This window comes from Gambusia affinis, linkage group LG24 (genome assembly GCF_019740435.1).
Source record: "Gambusia affinis linkage group LG24, SWU_Gaff_1.0, whole genome shotgun sequence".
Lineage (NCBI taxonomy): Eukaryota > Metazoa > Chordata > Actinopteri > Cyprinodontiformes > Poeciliidae > Gambusia > Gambusia affinis.
In genome coordinates, this window is record NC_057891.1 from 9,878,268 (window position 1) to 9,897,375 (window position 19,108).

The window sequence follows — 19,108 nt, forward strand, 5'->3', positions numbered from 1 at the left end:
CCTTCCCAGAGGACGATGGCCTGTTTGGACCATCACCAAGGTTTTCCCTGGGACAGATGGCGTCGTTCGAGCTGCTGAGGTGAAGGTCATGGACAGTGTCTACATCCGCCCTGTAAACAGACTAGTGGAGCTTCCTGAAGTGCCTGCAGATTTGGAGCATCCTTCAAACTAGCAGACTTTGCACGAGTGTATTTGTTTGCAAATACAGGGGCGGCTGTTAAAAGTCTGTCTATTCGTTTAGAACTACGTTACCCAGGATGCATCTGTTCATTTTGTGTTTCCGTTTCACGTAGCAGAGTGAGTTGTTTTTCTGTGCTTCTCTGGATCGGTGGCACGAAGCGGCATCCGCGGACATCCACCATCAATCCTTTTCTCGTGTATGAAACCTGTGTGCGTTTTTTATGATATGACCACACACACACACACACGCACCCATATAACATATCAATAAACCTTCTGAGCTGCACCGTTGGAGTCATCGTATTCCTTCTGACCGAGGAAGATTCGATTGAAGAGAGATCTAGTATTAGCACCTGTCAGACGCACACAGTCTTCTACACTCCCACCATTATTTCAGAAGCTAACACCCGTCGTTTCCCTCTGATTTCTCACAGTTTACAAAACACCTAATCTACTTTAGGCTGTAGAAGAATACGGGCTATGGTAAAGAAGCTGTAAATTTGTGCTGACATACTAGGAAACCTGGGAAAAAGCAAAATGCAGAGAATTCCGATGGTGGAAGGTCCAGGGGAAATAAATGCTGACTGAAGAGGAAGAACTGCACCCCAGGGAACCTGCTTTAGGAGAGAAAATGAAAAAGTAGGGATAGTAATACAAGTGCACACAGGTTTATTATTTGTATAATTAAATCATGAGACTTTGAAATGTTCAGGGATTTGGTTCCATTGTAAATTTTTGGTTTAAAATAATAGATAGGGTTATGGTCAGTTCTACATTTATGAAACTTGAACCTTCATTTTGTTTCAGATCTTTGGTTAATACTGAATTCAAAAAATAATTAGGCTATTTTTTCCAGGTTTTATTGGTCAGCAGCTCATCCTATTGTTGGTACAATATTTTCAAGAGGATGCAACTGTTAATTTCTGTAATAAAGTATTTTAGAATTACCAAAAGGCCTATATATCTCTGCACCAAACAAATTAGCTATTAAATCTAACTTAGTGGTGGAAACCTTTAATCTTGTTCAGTTAGAATAGATGTTATTTCTTAAACACCTACAAAGACAAAGACCAGTCTGGATGCATATTTTCATGTCGGGGTCTCTCTAGTCTGCCTTCCAAAAATACTCTGACTGTTTATGGAATAACAAACTTACAATTACCTTAAAAATAATATTAGAATGCAGCCTGCACTGACATAATGGGACGAGATATGGGTAAATAATATTGCGATATAAGCACGATAACTGTTGATTAGTTTATGAATAAGAGAAGACGGTTCGGAACTTTCTCAGTTTATTTTGAAATTCTTAAGCAGGGCCCAGAGCTGCCTTGTTTACTTCCGGTAGTTTGAGGCCGGTGTTATAGATGAATTAGTGGCTAAATTAACTGGAAGACGCAGATGTTTCTGTGGGCGTGGCTTTTTAGGACCCCTTTACCGAACCAGGAAGTAAACAATTCGATAAGCGTAAAAAAATAAAAAATTTTGCAAAAACACTATCTGAATCCGTTAGACATCGGAAATAATTAATTAGAAACACTTTTATTGATCTAACATGGTATGTTGCCCCCCGCCCCTCTTTTTAAAAATATATTAATCTGCAAAATCACCAAGACAGGTAAATTACGCTGAACTTGTCCTGTTTTCCGTGTTGCTTCAGAGGTTAAAACTCGTCAAAAGATGCCGTAAACAGATCTCAAAGCAAAGATTAATCTCTGAAAGCAGGGGCGCAACTACATATTTTTGAGGTGGATGTGAACATCTCACGGGCGCCCTCTCAACCCCCCCAGGACATAAACTTGTACAAGTGAGCCAAAGAGCCGCTTCTGTTAGCCTGTGTCTAGAGCGTCCTCCTATGAGCTGTTTGAGGCTTTTCGTTAGCATATTTTCTATCATTCTTATAGATAGTTTTTTTTATTACAGACTCAGAGTCCAGATTACATAAAAAAGAAAACAAAGACAATAAAAGAATAAAAAGTACAAAAAATAAAAAATACAAACACATGTATAGGAACCCAAATTAATAAAATGGTGAAATAATATTGACCACAAAACACTATTTCTAAAAGATATCTGTAATGTTTGTGCTGCAGTACATAAAGGTAGCCAAGTCTTTTAAAGTTATCTAGTTTATTAACTAACAGCATCAGACATTGTAACTGTTTTCCCGCTCCCGTCTCTAACTTCTTCGTGTGTGTCTTTCGTTTATCGTCTTGCATCACTACCTACTGGTGCTGCATATCATCACAATATCAACATTTTTTCTACACAATCCTAACAAGCGTTAGTAATGTTCTCTTCACAATATTTATTTATTTACTGTTAATCTATTTGTATAATTTGTTCTTTAAATTGCATCTATATTATTTTTTGTTCTCAGGAAGTGACTGAGGGATAAAGAGACTGATGTCTGGTTCTTTAGGTTCTGACGGGTCTGCGGTTCCTCTCCTGATCCATTCTGTCTGATATCAAACCCACTGGGTGCCACTAAATGTCACCGACACATTTATTTTAATGCCTCTATTAAACTTCACTGTGTCTTCCCTCTACCGTCTGTATTTTTGCAAGAGGTTTTATTTCTAAGGACGGTGTAGTATCGGGTGGACATTTTAAAAAGACACTGGTTGATAGCAGTTTACTGCGGCTGCGTAGTGTCCGTCACTAGGTAACCATGACAACAGCGTCAGTTCGTGGGGTCCTATTTAGGTCCCGCAACGACAATATACCTGACCCTAATATTTTCCGAGTTTTGTTTTGGATTTTGTCTGATTCACTTTTTGGACCAGTTTATTTTATTTTTTTTGTCTAAAAAAAAATAAAATTCCCTTGCTGCCAACGTTTTGGAGGTAATATCGTTTAACAGGTTCACCAGACAAACTTTTAACTGTAAGGATATTGTGAAATTACTAAATTGCACAGCTTTGTGTCTGTAGCCCAGTTAAGGTGTAAACGAAATAATGTGACTTCTATTAAATGAGCAAGACATTAGTTTCCGTGATCAGAACTGTTTACATTTATTGACATGTTTGCAGAACATGTCAGTCAATATAAGACCGAGAAGATGTGAAATAATCGTCAGTACTCTAAATGCTGGGTGATGGTAGAAATTCTTACTGTTTAGCACAGTCTTCTCTTGAAGTGAAGTATATTTTTGTGATATTTCAATATATTTTGAATATTTCTTCTCATACAAAGAATAATTATTGTTTTGAAGAGATCATAGAGAAAGAGACCTTTTCTAATCTGTTTGTTTACGTTTGTTGATCAGGAAACGACACAGCCGCCTAATTATTTACAAACATCTGCTTTGAGGACCCCGTTTGACTGTCGCTAGTTAATTCAGGTCTTCATGCGGCTCGTTTTGTACTTATTAAGTTTATTTCCCCTCGTAACCAGCCTGCAAACTGGTTCCCAGTAGAGAACACAGAGTAATACTGTAGATATGGATCCTAATCTGTTGGTGGTATCTGACAGTAATGTAGGTACGTTAATTATTATAATTTTGGCGCGTCAATTTGGATATCACCACCAACTACAACATTGGCTGTTAACTTTATATCATTTACATGAGATTTTATTGCAGTAGAACTTATCGACATTACTTGATATTCCTCTCTATTTGGACATGTAAACACCACAAGCAACATCATCAGGTATGCGATTTAAATTTTATTAAATATGATGACACCAACCTCATTTTTTAGCAACACTTACTGTGGGTAGTGTCGCTAAAATAAAAAATAAAAAATTAGAAAGTTCAGAAACAGCGCGGTTGCATTGTAGGATCTGAGCCAAAAACACATACTATGCTAGAAGTGTTAAGCAAATCACATTGCAGGTACTTGAGAGTCAATTCTAATTTTTTTTCTGATCAGAGCTGGTTGCAAAAGGCAGAAACCTCCCAGTTATTGTGGCTGTCTCATGTTAATTTATTGAGATGAAATAAATTTATTCTGATGAACCTGACTGTAAATGGGATTGTCGTGTCACTCACTGATCCGGTTATGCTCAAATGTGAAGCGCACTGAATGCTGCTCTGTAGAAACTTGTTTTGAAACACAATTTTCACGTGCAGCATTAAACATATCTGCTTCAAATTGGATTTATAGTAGAGTTTTGAAAACCGTTTTGTTACACAAGTAGCATTTTTCAACAGGCATCAACACAGACACCTGCGGTGCGCATAGGTTTCAACCAGTGAATTTAGCCACCAGTTAATCTATAACACCAGCTGAATAACACGTAGCCCTGCCTGTCAAAATGTAATTCCAGCTGACATAATAGACATCCAGCAGTCCTCTAACCGCTTCCTACTTACCGAGGTGGGACTGAAACACGGTAGGTTGTCATTGGAGACATTTTACTGACTGCTCCTTTAGCTTCACTCTGGAAAAAAATGCCCACTCACCGTAGTTTGAACGAAGAATACCGTCAATATGGAGATGCTGAAACATACAGTCAACAGCAAAGCAAGAATAAGTCTACTCTGCGGTGTTTTGAGTTACTTGCAGATTTTGATTCTAAGCGAAATCTGGACATCAAAAAGAAATGACGAAGATATGGCCTTTTGAATGTTGGCACTCAGAAAACGAGATTGCAGAGACATCTGTTCTGAAAGTTCCTACCCAACTTTTCTCCCCTAACCTGCTCTTGGGAATATTCATTTACATTACTTAGCAATAACAGTAAATGAATATTAAAATTCTACAAAATACAACTACAGTATATGTTCTTGCAGAAAAAAATTGTCATAAAATGCAACATTTTAAAATATAAATGTCAAATACCTATGTTGTTCTTAACTGCAAGTGTGTCCATTAATAAAATGTTAGGGCTATTTGTAATTTAGAAACATAATAAAAAAGATAGACTTGAGTTGCTTTGGCAGAAAAACAATCCTCTTCACCATTTAACATAAAAAATATCTACCAATTTCTGTTAGTTGTATTTATGTATTGTATTTACTTGCCAAATAAATTATTGAAATTAAAATAACAATATCTTTTGATGTGTGTGTGCAGAGCATCATAAGCAAGCTAAGTCACACACAAAAAAAATCGAGCCGTTCAAAATCAAATTGCTCATGAATGTCACATCAGTATTGTCAGCAGGTTTAGACTTATCTAAAAATATATATTTTTAGAGGTATTCAGATTTTGATCCATTTTCCAACTAGGCTGTGAGCTTCTGTTTTGTTATGAAGTCATCTAAGAACCCTGAACTCTTGTGTGAATACTCCATGGAACACACTGCAAGCAGTCTTGAGGACGGCATGATATTCCCTCAAATAAGAGGAAGAAAACAATAAATCTATCATGTTCAACAGTGTTTTCTTTCAGCCCAAAGGAAGCCCGATGAAAATAATTATTTTATTTTAAGTGTTATCGGTGCAGTTAGTAGGTAAAGGCATGGTGCTCATTGCCTCATCACCATCATATCACACTTAGCAGAGCCACAGCAGTGCAGCCCCAGGCCAGGCAGACCTAGTTCTACATGCCAGAGGCATGCTAAAAGTTCTGCAACTCATCCAGAGAAACTGAAAAATATCCCTGCAGACACAAATTCCTCTGCTCTTATAAGTAGTCCTGCTGTTGTTTTCTTTTCACCAGTATCTTTAGCTGGATATTGTCATCTCCAAAGTATCTTTCTTTCTAAGAACTAAGAAACCCCCCGCCCCTACACACACACACTTTATGAATCGGCTCAGATTTATTCTGTGAACAAGCTGATTTAAACAAAAAGTTTATCATTTTAAATATCTGAAACTGACATTTAAAGCATGGAGTGATTCATTCATGACTTCAGTAAGTATATTTGGCAACGAAAAAAAAAATATTTTCAGAAATTGGTGGTTTTCATCTTTTTTCTCAGTTTCTGCTCTGCTGACTTGTTCATACTTTTGCCATTTCATGTCCCATACAGTGGTTCTTCATGTGATGGTTTAACTGCAGGACTGGCATTAAATTAGTTTCAGGTTAAAACAATGAATTTTAGTTATTAATTATCCATCAGCCCTTTTAAACATGTGCTTAAAAGGCAGAAATACTGAGGCAGGTTAAAATGTTTCCTAACATTGAAACTCTAGTAGAGCATCCTCTCCTGAGCAGAGCATCCCTAGAGACATAATGCTTCTTTTATGCTGCTTTGCTCAAAATGTTCTCTGACCTCAACAACTAGCCTTTCCTTCTGTGAAAGCAGAACAGAGGCCACCCTGAAAACAAGTAGAAACAGAAATTATATATATTTTTACTCTTTTTCACAGCGGACGCTGTTCAAAGTGTTCTGAGCTGTGGAACATCAGTGTCTGGCCCGTTGCCACCTGTGTGGGGAGCTGTAATAAAAAATAATGGTTGTTGACCGTATTTTTCATGCTCACAGTCAGTCAGCAGCCTCAGGTTATCGCCTCTGTGACTCCACTTAGCATAATTGCCTCTTAAAGTTTAAAGGCAGCCTGATGACCAGAGGCTCGGTGGGGATGTTGGACTTGTTTTGTTACAGAACCCCCTGGTGTTTGTCTCATTAATGTGTCCCTGCTGCAGGACTAGCCTTGGACCCAGCAGCCAAGCTAAGTGATGTGTAATAAGGAAGAGAGTTTCAGTAATCCACATTTTTCAAAAGCTTCTGTTTTTTTCCAGAGGTGAATACAGCTGAGTGGTTATGTTATGTGACTGGAACTGAGTGTGATGGGATATTTTTTATCCTATCACCTGGGTTGTACGCTATGATTTCTGTGGAAATGTTTATCCAGTCCTTTAAAAATCAACTGGTGCGAAACGATCCAACAAACCAGATTGATACATCCAGTGATCTGCTTTCATTTTTGGGTTTTAGTGATTTGTTTGAAACATGGAGCTGTTAGAAGGATCAAACAACCAACAACTTCAGGGATTTATAAACAGATTAATTGCACAAGTTCAAGTTTGATACATAGATCTGATCCACACAGATTCAAACTTATGCATGCAAGCTTAAAGAAACGCATTCATTCCTGCTAATAATTAAATAAAAAAATATTCCATTTGTCTCAAAAGGAAATTAAATGTTGCTGTAACTCTTATCATCTAGTTATCTTCAGAGTTGTTGTGGATCGTGATCCTGTGGGCAGGAATTATACACTAGCAATCTGTCTTGCAGTAAATCTGAAGGGGCCTCTGAGTGAAGACTGATGCTGATTGGAGCATAAAATCTGCAGAATATCATAGAACTGGAGAGCTTTAACAAAAAAGAGTGGACTAAGAGTTCTCTACTAAGTATTAAAGATACTTGTTCTGAAGGGGTTGAATGTCTTTGAGACTACATGACTCATTAAAAGTGGTATTTAATGTTGACTATGTAGAAAATACTTTCTTTTTGATTAGTTTTGTCTTTTCCTATTTCTTGCACCTAACCATCTCAGAAAACTGTTCTTTCAGATTCTTCAGAGCAATGACAGGTGAAGGCTTACACCTCTTTTAGAGCAGCTGGTCTTTCTGGAAGTTGTCATATTGTTTTATTTCTGCAGGTGTAACAATGGCCATTCTGAACCTGTCCTTTGCTGCCTGTGGTTTTATGGGGATCTACCACCTGGGTGCGGTGGGGGCCTTTCTTCGTCATGGAGACAAGCTGCTGGGCTCCCTGAGGGCCTGTGCAGGAGCATCAGGCGGAGCACTGGTGGCTGCTGTCCTCATCACAGCTCCAGATAAGCTGGAGGTCGGATGGCTGCAGTAAGAGGATATAAATGTATGACTAATGTCAGACCATTTCGACATGATACGTCTGTTTCCTTCTTTAGCACTGCACAAAGTTCACCTACGAGTTTGCTGAAAGTGTGAGACAACAGAGGTTTGGAGGCATTACACCAGGATTCAATTTCATGCTCATTTTAAGGTAATTGCTAAAGTTAAATACTAAATGGCAGCTGCTTTGTTGAAGTAACTGGTTTGTAGTTTAGCTATGCATGTTCTTATTTTGCCTGTTACAAAAATCACACATGTATCAATCAATCAAAGTCTTAATAAAAATAAGGAATTCACGATCCACTTTTTTCATTTCCGACTCCTATCTGAAGTTTAGTATGGACCAATACTAATCCGATAAAGAAAAACAATTGACTTTAACGTTTCTTTTGTTAAATACATACTGACAGGTCTGCACCAGTACAGCATGCTGAATTACACCAATAGCTTCACAAGCTAACAAACATGTAGAAACAAAATAGATTAAAATTATTTCCTAGATTACATTTAAGAGCTCTAAATAAAATATAAAATAAATAATGCAGCATAGAATTAGACTGGATAGATCTGCCCTCTTGGATCTAGCACATTGTCACAATATTGAATTTTTTTTCAATATCGGGACCAATACAGATAATACTCGATCTGTGCATCTTTAATGAAAATCTAAAACAAGTATGGCATCGAAGAGGATGCCCTGCTCAAATGGGAGACCTCAAGTCAAAACCCAGAAGGTGCTGAAAAATGTGATAGATTTTGAACTACCTTAGTGTTTGTGTGTGATGTCTCGTTGATATCTTCTGGCCAATGTGTGTGGATCATCTGCAGAGAAGCACTACAGGAGATTCTGCCCAGTGAAGCTCACAGTCTGGCCAGTGACCGACTTTATGTCTCTATAACTCACTGCAGGAGTGGGAAGAACCGCATCGTTTCCAGGTTTCCCTCTAGGGATGAGCTCATAATGGTCAGTGTCCACCACTTTTTTTTTTTTTTTAATTTGATAGGGACAGACATACAGCGACATAGACAAACTGAAAGAAAACAGTAGTCCCATGTTTATGTCACAGTGCAATAGCAAAAGCTAATTCGCAGCACTTGTCCCTAAATGGGCTTTTTTTTTTTTTATTACCTCTAAAAGTAATAATCAAACAGATAGTAAAACATAAAACATCAAAAGTGACTACAGTTCTGTTTTTGGCATAACCAGAGTTTTGTTTGCTTCTTAAACATACTAAAACTGGTTACAGACTTTAAATCAACAGGAAGTGAGTTCCAAACTGAAGATCCTCTCACGGACAGAACACTTTGAGCAAAAGTGGTTCTTCAAAAGGGGACCTTACAATTTCCATTTGAAGCTGCTCTAGTAGATCTGCTATTGTCCTGCAGTCTATTTATGCAATCACTTAATGATTTAGGTGCATATCCATTTAAACACTTAAAAATCAATTTTAAAAGATTACAATTTATAAAATTAGAAAAATCCAAAATGCCAAATTTAGCCAAAATGTGACAATGATGGAATCTGGTTGGCTTTTGATATAAAACTTTCAAAGCCCGATTATAGAGACATGCTAATGGTCTGAGTGTAGTTTGACTAGTCTGAGACCAGACAGTAGCTCCATGGGAAAAATGTGAAAGGATCATTGAGTTAAAAAACATCTCTGCACAGTGAAGTGTTAAACAGTTTCTAACAATTTTGAAACAGTTTATATTTGATCTAACAGTTTTGCTGATTTTATCAACATGGCTCCTAAAATTTAATTGAGGATCCAGAATTATTCCTAAATATTTTTCTTGTGATACTTGCTCTATGGGGTCCCCATTGATCTGAATATTCAATGACTGTAATGATGTTTTCTTGATTGAAAAGCAAATACATTTTGTTTTCTTTGTATTAAGAGTTAAACATGAATCCTTCAGCCATGATGATAATCTCTGCAAGCTGTTCTTTAGTTTTTCACTGACGACAGTACTGCTCTTGTCCGATGTGTAAACAATGGTGTCATCAGCATACATTTGCTGATGAGCTATCTTCCATAGCTCATTGTCTATTTAAGTTACAGGAAAATCGTTTGCTGTCTTGTGTATTAATATCTGCAGGCTCTGCTTGCCAGCAGCTTTGTGCCTCTCTATGCCGGGCTCAGACCGGTGGAGTTCAGCGGACAGGTAGCTCCGTTTCTGTCTGTAATACTGTCTAAACTCTGGCTGTGGTTTTTATTTTGAGACACTCACTGACTTTTATTAGAAATGGATTGATGGAGGGTTTACAGACAGCCTGCCCATCCTGCCTGTGGGGAGAACCATCACTGTGTCTCCCTTTGCTGGACTGCAGGATGTGTGTCCTGTCCACAGGGGGCACTTCAACACTAAGCTCAACATTGCTAACATGAAAATTATGGTGAGTAAATGACATTAACAATATCTATACTTGGCATAAAGAGTTTGGAATTGTCATTATTTCTTTGCGGGGATTAAAAATTGCTAATCAAACACTGATGTGGGATGCCTTCCTGTTTCAACTAACATTTGCAGACAAGAGGTGTTGGTGCACAACTGAGATGAAAGAAGCTGTTTAATTTATAATAAAAATAAAAATAATTTTGCCTGAGATAAAATTGTACACTTGTAGACCAGAACACTCCTGATTCAAATTGAATGCATTTAACATTAAGACTTGAGGAGTTTGGGTAGAACATATTGGTAGCCAAATTTCTTTTTTTGTCTTAAATTCAAAATGTTATGTATATTTTGTGAAAGTTTGGCTCATTTTCTTTCTAAATATGTTGTGTTTTTTCAGCAAATTGCCTTTTTTGAGTTAATGATTATTTTATTACTAAATTAGTTGACAACTATTTCAATAACACATTAAGATTAATTAAAGAAGATTTAAAATTTGCTGTAATCAACCAAAAAGTTCATTTTTGATGTAAAATTTGAAAGACAATGAAACATTTTACTATGAAATAGCATGTCAAAAATGTAATGTTGGACACTTTCAGGACTATTTTTAGGTATATAATAATAATCAAGAAGATTTGAGTTCTTAATCATGCATTGAGATTGTTTGCTAGAACCTGCATTGACAGAACAGATCTGTCAATGCAGATCTGTTCTGCATTTACAGAACAGAAGAAGAGAGTTTTTTTTTTTTTTACTTATGAATCCTATGAATGATTCACAAGTTGTCTCATTACTGGTAAAGATGAATATCTTAAAACGTGATTAGTTAGTGTTCTAGTTTGAGTTAGTTTCCAAACACTAACTCAAAACATTTGAGTGCAGGCAGGAGGTGTCAATATTTCAATATTTTCCAGAAATATTTAAAAAGCCCCTATGTTCTTCCTTAGCTCTTTTCTTGTCTCCTTCTTTTTCTTCCCTTCCTTCCAATCTTTTTCTTGCTGAATCTTTCCTTCCTCATCCTTCTCTCCTTCTGGTTTCATTCATGTGTGAAGCCTCCCTTCTAAATTCACAGTGAATATTTTTATTTTATATTTTAAAACAAACATATGAACTGAAAAAATCTGGCCGAGTACTTAAAGTTAAGTACAACCCTGAATGAGTTGTTGGGATTTTCCAAACTGAATGAGTAATTTTTGTATATCACTGTTAGTTCATGATTAATTTTTTATCTAGTCTAATTCAAGTTATCACTTTATTTTATATGTAGGTTCTATGCCTGTCTCTATGACAAGCTGTGGTGGAAAAAACTATTACCAAACACTGTTTGAGTAAAATCACTCAATCAAGTTTATTTATGAATTGTGCACAACTCAGAAAGCTCGTAGGACAATCAATAATGAAGCAAGTCTGGAGGAAAATCTCTGCCAGGCAGAGACAACGCATGAGTTTTATACCAAGGATAAAGGCTCCAAAACAAGGAGCGAGAAAGTCTGGATCTGATGCAGCTGTGGAAAACTCCCAACCTCGTACATGTAATCCAAATAGTTTTATTTTGGTGGGACTATACAGGAACTTAGAATAAACATATAGCAATACAACAAGCAGATGTGACCTAATTGTAATTTTCCACTTCACAAGGTTAAGGGTCTCTCTAAAGCTGCGAGTGTGAGCATTGATGTTTTTTTGTGTTTTGTTGAGTAAAGGTGCATTTCCACCATCCCTGTTTAGTCCACTTTAATAGAACTTTGGTTCATTTGTCTAGAAAGTTCCTGCCATGTTCGGCTCTAATCTTCTGACCCACATGCAGACTCAACAAGTCCAAGTTAGAAGAAGGGAATTTCTTAACAAAAGATCGGACAACAATGACAGGTCCACGTAGCGTCTCAGGATTATGACAGCAATGCGTGAACAGCGGCACCTGAAACAGGTGCCGCTGTTACAGGTGCCGGTGTTACTGGTGGTCTGGGGTGAGTGCTCCTTAAGCAAATAGAAGCCGCTTATTTGTATGGCGGTTCAGGTGAACCGTGGGGGGAAGGTTGTCCTGGATCCCGTGTGGAGTTTTGGTGATGATAAAGTGAGCCGAAGGTCCAGATGGAGTCAAATGATGACTGGGAATGGGCGGAGCAGGCAGGCAGGTTCCTTGCAGGAAAGAGACTCGGTAGGAGGAAACAGAGGGATCACTCCAACTTGGAAACCTCCTTGATGAAACCTGGACAGAGCAACACCAGACTAAGAAACTCTGACAGCAAGCTCAAAGACTAAACATCAGCTAGAACTAGCAGACAACGAGAGAGAGCCAGAGAGACTACCGGTAGCGTTAATCCTCCAGCAGTGGTTGAAGGATCTGCATCTCCTTTGTTTCCACACCCTGATGAGGCTGATGATCTCCACGTGCGTCGACTGCCCTGGCTCCTCACCAAGATCCTCGTAGAGAAGATGTGTTACTCACACACACACACACACACACACACATACATGCACACCGGTTCCTGACAGTTCCATTTGTTTGGGGAGGTGTGATTGAGAAACTGACCAAAAAAGCAAACTCTGGTCCAACAATAAACTTTGGTCTTGGTTTGGTCAAAGTGAACTCTGGTGCAGTTTGAATGCATTTGTGAATTCCAAATTCACATATTCATTGCTCCAAAAGCAGGAAACGGAGTACAATAGCAGGCATTCTAGGTAAATAAAACAAAAAGAAACGTGCAAGATTAGCACTACCCGAGGGAATGGCTGCTGGTCATTTGCTTGTAAGAGAAATCCTGCAACCTCTAAACTCTGATTCTACTTCATATTTTTTTACGTTTTGTGATGAAGGAAGTTGCGCTCATTGTTTTCTTCAGAGATTTTCATGTTGTTTTCTTTAGTGGTTCTTGGTGCAGCATGACCACAGGTGAGGAGGTGAACTGAATTTTCAAAGGTTTGAATTGTTTGACACAGGGAACTGAAATTTTAACCACGTCTACCAGACTATCAGATATGAAAGCACCCTAAATGCAATCTTTTGCTTGCTTTCCACAGTTTTCCATGGAGAACATCAAACGTCTGAACCAGGCTTTGTTTCCTCCGTCCCTCAGCACCATGCATGCCATATATGAGGAAGGTCACACTGATGCAGTGCGGTTCCTGAAGCGAGAGGACCTAATGAGCTGGCAGCCCTGATCTTCAGGATGAAGCAAAGCACAATTTACAAGAGACTCCCAACTTTTTAGGGTTTTATTATAGTGTAAGTAAGGGAATACGCTAATCTTCTGCTGACTGGAGCAGAACATCATGAAGGCGCCTCATGTGGACATGGACTACTCATCAATTTTCCAAGGAACCATTTCACTTCCTTAACTTGAAGGACTGAGAGATCATGGAGTCTGGAAGCTTTGAAGTGCTTGATATTTCTGCAGGGGTGCTGTTTGGTTTTCCTCCAGCAGGTGGAGACGTGAGCCAAAGGTCACCTGAGAAAAGCTTCCATTTATAATGTATATTATTGGCATGAGATGATGGTCAGAAATACAATAATTTATGTAAAGGTTTATTTTAACTTAATTAAGAAACTAATAAGGAAGTTCTTCAAGAAATTCTTTCTCCTCTGTTTTTTGAAACTGTTTGATCCTTTTCTTTATTTTAACCCTAAAATGTATTTAACCAGATACATTTTCATTTTTCGAACATCTTGTTTAAGTGAAACAGATCCCTCATCACCTCAGCTGTCCAAGAATAAATAAAATTATATATTTTTTACAGTTAATACATTCTTTCTGTGTATATAGAGCATTTATTGAATGCTACACATTTTAAGGGTTATTTCAAATTATTTAAATCACAGTTCAGTTAGTTTATGTGATTGGCAAAATTCTGTCTGCTTTATATAATACAAAACTGAACATCAGTTGTAGGTCCAGACTGTTCATATCTACTGTCTGTTTCTGGCTTTGTGTTGACTTACGTTAAATACATCTGTAGATGACATAAAACAGACCAAGTAATTCTGTCTCAGCTTTATAGGTTTTATTAAGAGGTCACCTTTGCACTTACATAAAGGCCCATCCTTACAAAAAAAAGTCCTTTCAAAGTCTGCAGTAAGATACAGAACCTTCAAAAATATGCGTTATAAAGGACCCACATAAACTAAATATTTAGTAGCTTAAACATTGAAATGAAGTTCAGAGACCTTAGAAGCAAACATATGTCAATAGCATTAAAGGTCACTTTGCCACGCCCAACTGCTTCATAAAACCCTGTCAGGGATGGAATCCACAACACACCAACATGTCTTCTTTCTCTGGACAGAGTTTCGTGTTGATTATGTCAAAGGGGTAAGATAGCGACCATTCCCAGTAAAACATGACACTTCCTGTTCTCAAGTGATGTCATCATTTGACCATTGTAGGACATCCAATGATGATCAATCACTGACAGTTTGGTGCCTCTTTGCATTTTTGTATAGGAGATAAAACAGTTTATTTTTTCCTGGTGAGTAAGTGCATTACACAGTCGATCTCTTTGTCATTTGTAGGGCAACACTGCCCTCAAGTGAGTGACAAATTGCTGAAATAGTTTCTAAACAGCGGCTGTGGATGATTGACATACTTTATATGAATTGTAACCAAAATGAATGAATCTTTGCACTGTAACCCACAAAACACAATTATTAAAAATACACAAAGCATATAAAAATTTATATTTATTACCCAATTATTATGTTAAATTCTGTATTTCATGGGCTGCTTCGGTGTTAAAAGTTTTGAGAGAATGCATGTGTATCTGAACAGCTGAATTTATGCTTTCTCATGCAGATATTAGCTGTATTGTGTTTTCAGCAGTGCTCCCCAACGACGCACAAAACGTCTGGTGCAGATCGATCGATGTAGTGAGGAGATATAGCTGACGGTTTAACCGAGGGGGCACAACAGAGTCAAATTGCATTTCAATGCTCTGGGACTCCTTAGAGGTGAACAAAGGTCATACATATGGAGTTTGGTGCCAATCGGATCATCATGTGATTTAAAGACAATCGTATGAATATGACAAGGGACTGATATTTGCCATTTGGCCACGCCCACTCGGTTCAGCCAGCATTGACAGAGGTCATCACCTTATCATTTTAAGTGAGTTTGCACAGGATTAAACCCATATAAATAACAGAGAAAAAGTTAGACACAGCAGAAAAAAAGGTGACTTCCTGTCAGAAGTGAGTGGGGCTAAGGTGATGACATGAACTGACCATCACAATGTGATCAGGACTGCTCTGTAGAAAGACATAGGAAGTCTGATGCAGCTGTGATGTAGTATAGAGAATTTATTGAACCTTGATGTTTCATGGCGAATAGTCAAAGTTTTAAACTTAGCCACACCCACATGCTTTGAAGTGCAAGAAATCCTTTGATAACTTTTGACCTTTGATGTCTCAAGTGTGTGCTGCGTGATTTTGAAGTCTGTATCTGAAAAACTCTATCAGATACGACGTCTACAAAAAGAGAAAATGACATGTTTGATCCAAAATTCCCGACTTCCTGTTGGGTTTAGACCATGGCTCCAAGAGACTTTTTTTGTATGTCCTGACAAGACATACACATGTGTACCAAGTTTCATAATTCAGTCTTTATAGCTGACATGGCTTGGGGCTGATCATTTAAAGCATTCTAGGGGGCACTATAGAGAAATTAGACCACGCCCACCAAATTTTATTATGGAGTCTATCAGCGGGTGGATAAGGAGACATCCTAGTGAGTTTGGAGCAGCTCGGCCCGAAACTTTGAAATTCAGAGCCAAACACAATACAACGGTGATACAGGTCACTTCACCACGCTGCCACATCCACCTGCTACATCAAAGCCGGTCAGGGCTGGAATCCACAACACACCAACATGTCTTCTGTCTCTGGACACAATTTCATGTTGATTAGTTCAAAGGTGTAAGATAGCGACCTTTCCCAGTAAAACATGACACTTGGCCTAAGTGATGTCATCATTTGACCACTGGGTATTGTAGGACACCCGACGATGATCAATCACTGAAAGTTTGGTTTCTCTGTGAGTTTTAGTGTTTGTGTTTTAAGGCGAGTAAGTGAACTTTTACCCTGGTAACGCCCCTTTAGCATGCTGAAAAACTTACCGTTTTGATAACTTTGAATCAACCATGCCTTATGATCAGACTGGTGTTGCTCTGTCCAGGTTTTGAAGCAGATCAATCGAAATCCCTAGGAGGAGTTCGATCAAATACGAAGGCTGTAAACGGCAAAAATGGGGTCAAGATCAGAAATTTAATCCAAAATGGCCGACTTCCTGTGATACTTGCACGATGACATTAATTATAAATTCTGAGCGTCTTGGTGAACTCTACAAGTGTACCAAATTTCATGTCTCTACGATGAAGTAAGTTTTCAAAACGGGTCTTTTGAAAATTGCTAGTTGGCGCCGTTGACCCATTTTTTTGTGATTTTTGCAACGACTTTAAAATATAAAATTTTAAACAGGCTTGACGCGTCCGCCAAGTTTGGTGAGTTTTTGAATAGGATAAAGCACCAAAAAAGGTGATCTAAGAGGGGGGCAGAATTGTAATAATAAACAGCATGAAAACAATAGGCCTTCACAGCGCTTTGCTGCTCGGGCCTAATAAATGTGTCACCATTGCTCAGGATTTGAACCAGAATGTCATTTCCAGCATTTCAAAGACTACTGGAACACTTGAAGAACAAAAGTCTATCATGTAATCTTGACTGTAGTGATATAGCATAGAAACATGTAGAAAATCTAACAGTTTTAAAATCACGGGCCACAGCAAGAAGGTTTTCTTCTGATTGTTGCAGCGACAGCAAAGTGATATTAGAGTTGACGGAAATCCAGGCAAAGATAATAATGGCCATCAGTTTTATAAATTGGCTTTGCTAGACTCTTCTGATCGGCCCAACAGTCTTTATTTACTTTAAAAGCTTCTGATAGACTGAAATGATCAAGAAATGTGCTGCAATAAAATCATAGAAAGGTTGAATATTTATTTGTTGCTGCACGGACGTTACTAAAATGAAATCTCCAAAAAATAAAAGACCAGGCAAATGTTTAGCTCCAAACAAGAACTACTGCTTCTCAGCATTTTTAGGCTGTACCAAAGCAAATAAGGCTGAAAATTGAATGTAGAGCTGAAAAATGGACATATTGTCCGTTTTTCACTTCTCTCGCTGAGATAAAGCGTTTTTCGTCAGTGACCAATAAACGTTAGTGTTAGTGACCAAAAAAACGCCTTATCTAAGCGAGAGAAGTGAAAACAGGACAATATGTGAAATTTCAGCACCACAATCACATTTCAGCATAATTTGCTTTAGTACAACGTGGAAATGCTGAGAAGCAGTAGATCTGGTTGTTTGAAGCTGGAACCAAGTCATAATTTTGAGTTTTAAGCTTTTTTACTGTTAGTGGCCAAAAACGCTTTATCTCAGCGAGAGAAGCCAAAAATGGACAGTTTGTGAAATTTCAGCACCACAATCAAATTTCAGCATAATTTGCTTAATATAACTTGGAAATGCTGAGAAACAGTAAATATGGTTGTTTGAAGCTGGAACCAGTTCAAAATTTTGAGTTTTAAGCTTTTTTACTGTTAGTGACCAAACACGCTTTATCTCAGCGAGAGAAGCCAAAAATGGACAGTTTGTGAAATTTCAGCACCACAATCAAATTTCAGCATAATTTGCTTAATATAACTTGGAAATGCTGAGAAACAGTAAATCTGGTTGTTTGAAGCTGGAACCAGTTCAAAATTTTGAGTTTTAAGCTTTTTTACTGTTAGTGACCAAAAACGCTTTCTCAGCGAGAGAAGCCAAAAATGGACAGTTTGTGAAATTTCAGCACCACAATCAAATTTCAGCATAATTTGCTTAATATAACTTGGAAATGCTGAGAAACAGTAAATCTGGTTGTTTGAAGCTGGAACCAGTTCAAAATTTTGAGTTTTAAGCTTTTTTACTGTTAGTGACCAAACACGCTTTATCTCAGCGAGAGAAGCCAAAAATGGACAGTTTGTGAAATTTCAGCACCACAATCAAATTTCAGCATAATTTGCTTAATATAACTTGGAAATGCTGAGAAACAGTAAATCTGGTTGTTTGAAGCTGGAACCAGTTCAAAATTTTGAGTTTTAAGCTTTTTTACTGTTAGTGACCAAAAACGCTTTCTCAGCGAGAGAAGCCAAAAATGGACAGTTTGTGAAATTTCAGCACCACAATCAAATTTCAGCATAATTTGCTTAATATAACTTGGAAATGCTGAGAAACAGTAAATCTGGTTGTTTGAAGCTGGAAGCAGTTCAAAATTTTGAGTTTTAAGCTTTTTTACTGTTAGTGGCCAAAAACGCTTTATCTCAGCGAGAGAAGCCAAAAATGGACAGTTTGTGAAATTTCAGCACCACAATCAAATTTCAGCATAATTTGCTTAATATAACTTGGAAATGCTGAGAAACAGTAAATCTGGTTGTTTGAAGCTGGAAGCAGTTCAAAATTTTGAGTTTTAAGCTTTTTTACTGTTAGTGACCAAAAACGCTTTATCTCAGCGAGAGAAGCCAGAAATGGACAGTTTGTGAAATTTCAGCACCACAATCAAATTTCAGCATAATTTGCTTAATATAACTTGGAAATGCTGAGAAACAGTAAATCTGGTTGTTTGAAGCTGGAACCAGTTCAAAATTTTGAGTTTTAAGCTTTTTTACTGTTAGTGACCAAAACGCTTTTACTCAGCGAGAGCAGCCAAACATGGACAGTTTGTGAAATTTCAGCACCACAATCAAATTTCAGCATAATTTGCTTAATATAACTTGGAAATGCTGAGAAA

The 19,108-nt window shown here is 37.8% G+C and overlaps 1 protein-coding gene across 3 annotated transcripts; it reads left to right on the top strand.

Annotated features, from left to right (window-relative positions):
- The first annotated feature begins 3,571 nt into the window (after nucleotides 1–3,571).
- pnpla4 (patatin-like phospholipase domain containing 4) lies at nucleotides 3,572–14,037 on the top strand. Of its 3 annotated transcripts, none has more exons than XM_044109793.1 (7): nucleotides 3,572–3,833; nucleotides 7,682–7,869; nucleotides 7,952–8,046; nucleotides 8,724–8,859; nucleotides 9,996–10,061; nucleotides 10,141–10,293; nucleotides 13,317–14,037. In XM_044109793.1, exons 2-7 carry the CDS (start codon nucleotides 7,690–7,692, stop codon nucleotides 13,455–13,457), a joined length of 771 nt encoding a protein of 256 aa, XP_043965728.1. In that variant the 5' UTR covers nucleotides 3,572–3,833; nucleotides 7,682–7,689; the 3' UTR covers nucleotides 13,458–14,037. The 3 variants fall into 3 exon arrangements, with proteins under 3 accessions (XP_043965728.1, XP_043965727.1, XP_043965729.1); XM_044109792.1 differs by lacking the exon at nucleotides 3,572–3,833 and adding an exon at nucleotides 4,370–4,518; XM_044109794.1 differs by lacking the exon at nucleotides 3,572–3,833 and adding an exon at nucleotides 4,370–4,518 and having other exon boundaries at nucleotides 8,805–8,859.
- The last annotated feature ends 5,071 nt before the right edge of the window (nucleotides 14,038–19,108 follow it).